Source organism: Chenopodium quinoa, unplaced genomic scaffold (genome assembly GCF_001683475.1).
Source record: "Chenopodium quinoa cultivar QQ74 unplaced genomic scaffold, ASM168347v1, whole genome shotgun sequence".
NCBI classification, from domain to species: Eukaryota; Viridiplantae; Streptophyta; class Magnoliopsida; order Caryophyllales; family Amaranthaceae; genus Chenopodium; species Chenopodium quinoa.
This window is the reverse complement of record NW_018743331.1, coordinates 4,492,170-4,501,614: the sequence shown is the minus strand read 5'-3', so window position 1 is coordinate 4,501,614 and position 9,445 is coordinate 4,492,170. Positions and strand designations below refer to the sequence as shown.

Here is a 9,445-nt window from a genome sequence, read left to right as displayed (position 1 = left end):
TATGAATTTTGCATAAACAAAATATAGAAAAGTTTTTAAAGATGTAAAAATTTCATATAATATCTTGTCCACGGGTGATAATGGGGAATGGATAACTCGATTTCTCTTTCATATTCTTATTCTTTTTTTTAGGGTTAAACCTACGCAGTGCATAAGGGAATATCACTCGGGATCTAGCACATGAGATCATTAGCAATTACAATTTTATTACAACAACAACAATAACAATAACAACAAAGCCTTAGTCTCAAAATGATTTGGGGCCGGCTAACATAAATCATCATAAGAAATCGTGTGATATAAAGAAAAACACATAACAGAATAATCATTTGAAAGAGTTTGAAAAGGTTAGCAAGCGAAAGAGTATTCAAGAAAAATTATGCGGCTAGCCATAAGAAATCGTGCGATATAAAACTTATTTTTACTGATCCTCTATTATTTTGTGAAATAAATTAAATAACAATGCATTTTGTATGCGGCTAGCCACACCATCTGGCCGGACAAAGTAACCCCTATAAAACTGAACGAGTAACCCTTGTAATACTAACTGAGTAATCTCTAACACTGACTAAGTAACTCCTATCTATAACACTAATTAATTGAGTAACCACTATAACACTGACCCATTAAACCCTATAGCACTCATGAAATAACTCTTATAATAGTTGGTAACACGGTTTGACCAGCTACATATAAAAGTTTGTGATTTAAATATATAATAAATGGATCTTATTTTAAAGAACTTTTTAAAACGAATTTGATGATGGAAATAGAATTGAGTTATATGATATTTATAAAAAAGTTATGATTAATTTTGTATATATGAAATATTAGAATTCTATCGATAATAAAACTCTATACAACAATTTTATCTTAAAAAATCTATTCAAAAATCGCTTACTTAGCATCATACGTGTCACATTAATACCTATTTATCGCATACGTGGCGCGACACTTGGCGAAAAACTGAAATGCCAAGTGTCGTTGTCTCGTGGCCTGGCTGCGAGACCGGCTTTATTTATTAGTGATATATGATATGATAATGTATGTTTTTTGGTTAATGTAAAATTGTGCATTGATTCCAAAAATATGTAAAATTGTCCTTTATTACTCATTCAATTAACTTAACTTTTTTTTTTTTTTAGATTAACATGTTGATTTGTAAGCCGTGTATTGCACGGGCATTATACTAATATTATTTATACATGTAGTTACAAAAAATCTCAAATGATGATATTCGATCAATAAAGATCAAGGGCATATAAACTCTTTGCAACAGATTTTACTAAATAATCAATGAAAACATATGACTTATTTTGTTCCTTAAAAGAAAAGATATGATTGATTTTGTTGCTACAAGTATAATTTAAAGTTGATCAAGAGTAGCCCAACCCGAAAACTACTGAAGTTTGGGCAGCTTTTTTGGACTCGAATTTTGAGCTGAGGTTAGCTCAACCCAACTTTTTTATTAGTTTGGATTTTAGAAAGCTTAAAATTTAAATTTTAGTTATAACTAAATTAGTGTCTGTGCAACACACGGTGTAATAATTTTTTTTTTTCATAATTAATTTATGATATAATATAAAATGAGACAACTTATTCTGGAATAAACAAATGCAATATATATAAGAAAGATGAAATAATAAGGCATAATTTATTAAAGAGAAAATGAAAACTAATAATCCCACCTTTACCATTTCTGCTCAAAACAATCCTACCTTTTTGAAATCAAGAAACAATACCACCTTTAACCTCCATATTCTCAAAACAGGTCTTTTACCAGTTTGCGAAATTGGTAACTTGTTTTAGAAGGTGAGTCACCACATATCATTGTCTGATTGGTCTAATTTTATTTTTTGAATTAGAATATATATATATAAAAAAAAAAAATTCCTTCTCTAGCTCCCCACCACTGCCGCACTAGACACCACCTCACCACCCCTTCCCCTTTCCCCACTTCCCTTTCCCAGTTTCCCTACCCACCTCCCCTTCCCATCCATCTCCCCCCTCGAACTAAAAGCCCACCGCTCGTCCAAACCTGCAAACCTCAATCCGGCCAGGCTCCTTACCCACCGCAACCCTCTTAATTTTGATTTGGGTTTTCTGGGTTTGGGTTTCACTTTGGGGTTTTCTGGGTTTGAATTTCTTTTATGTAGTCAATGGGGAGGCAGTTTCGTGGGGGGGGGGGGGTTAGGGGTTTCGTGGGTGGTCAGGGTGGCTGCGGTGGTCGATTTTTGGGTAACGGGTGGTCAGATTAAAGAGTTAGGGAGTTTTCGGTTAAGAGGTTGTCGGATTTATGGGTTAAGAGGGTTTCAAGGTGGTGGGGGAGGGTGGGGGGAGGTTGGTGTAGTGGCCATGGAAGAAGGTGCGGTGGTGGCCATAGAATAAGGTGGTGTGGTGGTGGCTATGGGAGCTTGAACGAGGGAAGGTTAAGCTTGAAGAAGAGAGTTAAAATATATTTAAAAAATTAACATGTTTAACAGGTTGTAGGTTAAAAGGTCTATTTTGAGAATATGAAGGTTAAATGTGGTATTGTTTCTAAATTTCGAAAAGGTGGGATTGTGTCTAGATTTCAAAAAGTTGGGATTGTTTTGAGCAGAAATGGTAAAGGTGGGATTACTAGTTTCCATTTTTCCTATATTAAAACTACAATTGAGAAAATATGTATATATTTGATTAGTTGTGTTGAAATTATTTAAAAATAGTATACATTATATTAATGTTAATCCCAATAAAACTATACAATGTAGGTGTCGTATGACTTTTTATTTATGAATTAATTTAGTTCAAACAAAATACTATACAATGTACTTTCAAAAAAAAATATGACACTTGGTCACTTGGTAGTATGACATAAGATGACATTCAATCAAGTAAGACTGTATTTAGTAAAAATAATTTCAGTTCTGTATAAATAATTTCAATTCAGTAAAATTAAGTTCATTTTGATAAAAATAGTTTCAAAACAATCAATAGAATTAAATTCAGTTTTGTAAAAATAATTTTAATTTAATTAATACCCTAAAAATAATTTTAGTTCAACAAAGATAAAGTGAAGAAAACAGGACCTAAGATTAATCATCTATATTGTATATTGCATGAGATACCTTTGTTTGGATTGAAGGAAATGGAGGGAAGGAAAATGGAGGGATAGATTATCTTTCATTTGGATAACAAATGCGAAAGGAAGGGAATTGGAGGGAGAGAAATAGAGGGGGTAAATTGTAAGAAATTGATCCCTCCATCAATGGAAAGATTTGGAAGGAAAACTCATCTTTCTTCCCTCCCCTTCTTTTCTTTCCTATTTCTTTATCCAAACACATCATAAATAATCTTTTCCTCAACTTTCATTAATCATTCATTACTTTAATTACTTGGATTTGCCACTTTTAATTAATACAAAGGAACATTTCTCACAAAAGGTCTACTTTAAACAACAAATAACGTTTAACAAATTAAAAAAACTAATTCAAAGATGCAAAGCACCTATTTAGAAGAAAAGTAATACGGTAGCAAATTTAATGGCCCAAGGGACAACCAGAGCCCTGAACAGCTTTGTGATCTTGATCTTGACCTTGACCTTGACCTATTGTTGTCTCTCCTTTCAAAAGTCCTCCAAACAATTCTGCAGGGTCATAGTAGATATCCGCATCCTCTACAAGTAGAGATTCATCTACCTACGTACACATGCGATGTTTAAAATGACGATGATGGTAATTTACTAGGCATTTTAAAGTCACACTGATGATTATAAAAATAAGCGATGTACGAGATGGGATATTGGTATTAAATAGTTTTGAAAGTGACGATATCTTATCTACATTATTATCTCTAAAGTATGACGTACAGCACATAAAAAAGATAACGAGTGGAGAGTAATACATACTTTGAGAACGCCAAGACCATAAAACTCGACCATCTCCCCTGTAGGAGCATGACCTTTGTAAGGACCTTCAAAATAGCCCCAATGCCTAAACTTGAAAGCAATGTTTGGAGGTCCAGAATAAACACATATCACTTCCCATGCGAATCCACGAGGTAAAGCTGACCGAAACACTTCATGAGAGGACTCGAAGCTCTCTTCTTCAGCTTTGTAGTATTGGAAGTTCTTAGGTAAAGAAGTCTTTAGCAAAGCATTATAGCTCCCAATCTTCAGAGCTTCTTCTCCTGATAAACCTTCCCTACCTACACAAATTAATCCATGTAAGTACTCTTTCAACAACCATTAAAATCGCGATTTTTTGTGTTGTTGCAAATTGATATGTATGATGTAACCCAAAATTCTCTCACAAATAATCGTAAAATGGGATACTTAAATTGATACAGAAGAAATAGTTAGAATTCGGCATATCACATATTCTATATATCTTTCAGTTTGAACGTTTCTCATTGCATCAAATCTAATTGATTCAATTTGTTTTTGTAGGAGATATTGCACGATTTTATATGGGAGAGGAGTTAATACGTTTTCATAGAGAGATGATATTATTGTTGTGATCATCTTTCAATAATTATTTATAACCGAGAAGATAATATACAAAGTAATAATAAAGAAAATGTTCCACCTTTTTGTTTTTTTTGGTAAAAAAAAAGTTACAATTGACCTTCTTAAAGGGATCATCTAAAAGATGCTACAAATTAATGCAAGCAAAACAACTTAAAATTAAATACACATCTACATACACAATCAAAGAAATCTATAATCAACAGGTAATAAGCAATAGACCATCCATAAAATCTCACGTAATAGACTTAATGGCTCATTGAATTTACTTGTCTAAAAGTCAACATTCTATAATTTCTTGTCATACTACAAAGAGACATAATTATCACAACTAAATCAGCCATTTATTACATTAACAAGATCTTATCTCTATATATGTCACAACTAAAATGAAAGGATAGGGAGGCCAAACAAATTCTTAAATGAACCTGGTTCACACTAATTTATTGTGGACGACTAATATTAGAGACACTTTGTTTTATTAATAAAAAAAAGTCACTATATTTAAATGGTTGTTTTGTTGAACTAAAAGTCATTGTGGTATTATAAAGCCTATAAGAGGGTTTTTTTTTTTTTTTTTTTTTTTCTTTAATGAAATTTTTTATATATTGGTCAATATATGTTAAAATTAAGGTCACTATGTTTAACATAAGGGTCACTATATTTAATATAACGTTAGTTACGTGCGAATAAACCACAGGTCCACGATAATATTATTATGGATCAGGTCAACGCAAGTTTTTTCCGGGGAAGGCCATTCAAAAAATTTACACCTTTTTAAATTAAGGTCAAACTTAAATAATTTTGACCGTTAATTCTCATTATTACGGAGTACATAAGAAAAATAATTAAAATTTTGATCGTTAATTCTCATTATTTTTGTTAGTTTCATTTTACTGTATACTTGTATATATTTTAGATCAAACGAGTGCGTTGGAGGGTAACTATTGATGAAAGAGGGAAGTAGTTACTCAAGATCTTTAAGTTAAAAGAGTTAAAATTAATTACCATTAACAAAAAGCTTGAATTTATCAGGATTAATAGTGCGGAAATCCTGCAAGCGAGGTTTGTGAGAGAGCTCCATCTCCCACGACTTGATTGCATTTTGAACCGTCTCTTCTAGTGACCCTTTTGGCCATTCCTATTTCACAAATTTTAAAAAAAAAAATAAAAAATAAAATTACAAACTGTTAACAAATTGATCAAAGTGCACCTATTTAGATAAAATAATTAAAAAGAAATTACTACCCTGTTTCAAATATTGTGTAACAATTGAAATTTTTTATATATATCACATAGAAAATATCTATTTGTTATACATAATTTGAAATGGAGGTAATACAAATATTTGTTGTTTATATATATATACTCTATCTTATCTTTTGATTATTTTTTTTTTATTTTTTTTTTTGAAATAATCTTTTGATTAAAACACTTAACTAAAAAAAACATAAGCCTCAACAACATCTTCAATAACAACATGTACAATTATATCGAAAAACCTTAATTCCAAGAATGAGTTGGTACATAAAACAAGTCATCAACCAAGATCCTCTCCTTCCATCTTAGTCTCTTCATGCAATTATGAATATTCATAATTTTAATGAAAGTGAAGTGAACAAGGTCTAATCATAAGATAGAGTAAAAAAAAAGAACAAGGCCTAAGCCTTGGCGATGACAACAACAACATATAGGCCTTGATTGGTCCCAAGGATGGAGTCGACTACATCGTCTCCATGAACCAAATCACAAACCAAGATCCTTTCCTTCCACCACCCCTTCATACAATCACGATTTTTTCGTAATTACATGAATCAATTCAAAGTGCTAAATTAATTAAAACATGATGATACATACAAACATACCTTTTGCCTGCCTTCTTCAAAGAGTTTGTTGACAGCATCATATGTAGGTGGAGCACCATGCCTCCAAACTATGTCTTCGTTCGTTGCATCTTCATGCAAGAAAGTCCTGTACTTGTCTACTTTCACCATACCTTCGGATGCCATATCTTTGGAGTTTGCTAACTTTGCTTAGCTTTTTTAGTTGGATATTGTGATTTGTGTGCTTGTTACAAAGATGACGTTCTTTAGTCCTTTTATAGGAGGCAGAAAATGTTTTTGGGTTGATATATTATTGATTAATAATATCAAACAAGATTTTAAAAAATCAAACTTGATTAAAAAATCTAATCAATAATATATGTGCATAAGTAAATTTACCATTACTCTATGTTTTTTAAAGATTGTTCCGTTAGTTTTTGAAAATTTCAATATGTATATTTACTGTAACAATATTCTTTAATTACATATGATTAAAAAAAAAAAAGGGGGTTATATTTGAACTACTGTACACATTAGAACAATTGAACAAATCTAACAAGATCGCACATCAGCACATGTAATCTGTGTATATATGTATATACTTGTGTATTATTTCTAATATATTAAAGATAATTAATTTTTAGTCAAATTTTTGACTCTCTAATCGTATATACTTCATTACTTCAACCTTAACTTGACTGACTACCAAAATTACATCATTGAGATGAAGAATAATCCAACCATAACAATCATTGACAGTAATTTATCTATATATTATTATAAAATGAGCTTTATTATAAGATATATTAATGATTTTATTTGGGGTGTAATTCTAATCAATGACTGTACTTTAGCCAATATATTTTTATTACGTTACATTCTATAATGTCTCTTTTCAAAAAGTAATCACAATTCACAATTATTCACCTGCTACCTTACTTCAATTATTTTCCTTGATAAAATATATGCATAATAAGCCGACAGAATTCATGGTGGAATTGGACCGATTCTACGATTCTACACCGATTTTAACAATTCTACCCCGGCCCTGCAAAAATTTTGATATTTCAAAACCCATAACTTTTTATTGCGGCATTGAAATTAAGACTTATAATATACCGTTGGAAAGCTATTGAAGTCTACTTTCTAATTCAATTGGTCTCGCATCCATATCTTTTATTTATCGTATGATATGGTCAAAAGAGTGCAAGGGTGTCATATTTGAGCCTAATTTTTATTCAATTTGTGATCTATTTTCAATATAAATTGAAACTAAAGTTATGAAAAATCAATTTAAAACTCTTTTAAAATGCTCCAACCATTTGAAATTCACGGACAAAATTAATCATAGATTCATGAGTCTTATGAGCTCCACATTGGCCATTAACTATATAAAAACACTTTTATCACATAAGTTTGTTATGGTTGTCATATATTAGCTAATAGCTATCTCTTTGAACTAAACTTATTTAACGCTTAGTATACCATTATCATTGGATTATTTACTAGGTGAAACAATTTTAGGTGTCAAAAAAATTACTTTATTCGTTATTGTCTCGTACTCTTGTGATTGACCTGCTAGGTTAGAATGTATTCCAATAACAGTGTACTATGCGTCCGTTTGAACTAGGAGCGTGTTATAGTATTGATTAATAAAACGAGTCTAAGTTTGTATTGTCGATATTATGTTAGCAAAACTATATTTATTATCATACTTATTGCTTGAAAGTTATGTTTTTAGTCATTTAATATCATTTTAAAACCCGATTTTTTTAAATTGGTAGAATCGTACAATTTTACAATTAGATTTTACCTATTCGATTCTATCCCACTCACCCAAGCTTGATTTTTGCTCATTTGATATATAAATTATTTTTTCTACTCATTTTAAAATTTTTAAATGAGCAATACCCTTAAGTGCATCTTATATCCGGACGTATATAATTTTTTTTAATTAGGGAGGGGATAATCACAACATCGTCAATGTTTATGAGGTCTCTCTCAATTGGTCAACACCCACCTAAATCCAATATCAGAGCAGCCATTGTCATTTTGCCAAGGCAAAATATAAATAGTACCTATCAAATCACATGTAGTTTTGGATGAGTTTATGTAAAGCTAAACTTAATCACTTTCACATTTGGCCAGGTCAAAATCTAATCCATATACCCCATCACCTCACATAATCCAGCGGTATAAATAAATATATATTCCTTTGTTTAATTAAAGGAATTTGGATTAAAATAATACTTGTACCAACTATAAACAGTGTGTGCAAAATAATAGAACCCAACTATTTGCTATTAACGGTATCACCTTTTGTATTATATGTGCAAAATAATACGCCGGTCGCCGAAAAAGTATTTTGAGGAATATTCTGTCTATATTTATTATTTTATTTTATTATTAATTTTCTGTTTTCTTTTCAAAATATATATTATGTAACAATTTCCTTTATAATCCAAATTAATAATGCCCCACCTCTTTGATAGGCTTTTTTTTTATTTAATTTTTTAATTGTCAATATTTATTTAAATATTTTTTTCTTCCAAAATACATGTAGTAATTTTTTTTTTGAAACAACATGTAGTGATTTCTACTATCACATAATATTAAATAGGGTATTTAAATGCATTATTATGTTGATATAATTAGTTTCAAAAATTGTATCAAAAAATCCAAAATTTCCCCACATTCACCTACCAAAATAATATGGGGAAATTTTTGGATTTTTTAAACAATTTTTGAAACTAATTATATTAAAATAATAATGCATTTAAATACCATATTTACTATTGTGTGGTAGTAGAAATTACTACAGGTATTTTGAAAAAAAAAAAAATTTAAATACATATTGGCAATTCAAAAAAAAAAAAAAAGCCTAACAAAAGGTTGGGGCATTATTAATTTGGATTGTACTGTAAAAGAAATTGTTAACATAATATGTATTTTGAAAAGAAAACAGAAAACTAATAACTAAATAATCATAATAATAGTAACGGAAATCGTTCCGTGTACCCTTGAGGTTTTAAAAAATGCATTGTGTACCCCTGGAAACTTTCAAATACATTGTGTACCTTTGAGGTTTGTAAAAAAATGCACCAAATACCCCTAGACT

At 30.4% G+C, this 9,445-nt stretch overlaps 1 protein-coding gene across 1 annotated transcript; it reads right to left on the bottom strand.

The window, feature by feature from the left end:
* Positions 1 to 3,324: 3,324 nt before the first annotated feature.
* Positions 3,325 to 6,755, bottom strand: LOC110737802 (pathogen-related protein-like). Its single transcript, XM_021918149.1, has 4 exons — positions 6,370 to 6,755; positions 5,513 to 5,645; positions 3,887 to 4,185; positions 3,325 to 3,677 (listed from the first exon to the last, which is right to left on the bottom strand). The coding sequence occupies exons 1-4, from the start codon at positions 6,511 to 6,513 to the stop codon at positions 3,519 to 3,521; spliced, it is 735 nt and encodes a 244-aa protein (XP_021773841.1). The 5' UTR covers positions 6,514 to 6,755; the 3' UTR covers positions 3,325 to 3,518.
* Positions 6,756 to 9,445: the final 2,690 nt, after the last annotated feature.

Bases quoted from the DNA above. Each gene is read 5' to 3' on its own strand.
- LOC110737802 (XM_021918149.1), bottom strand. From the start codon at position 6,513: ATGGCATCCGAAGGTATGGTGAAAGTAGACAAGTACAGGACTTTCTTG. The intron at 5,646-6,369 runs GTATGTTTGTAT...TTTGTGAAATAG, and splicing joins TTGAAGAAGGCAGGCAAAAG to GAATGGCCAAAAGGGTCACT. The intron at 4,186-5,512 runs GTAATTAATTTT...TAATTTGTGTAG, and splicing joins ATTCAAGCTTTTTGTTAATG to GTAGGGAAGGTTTATCAGGA.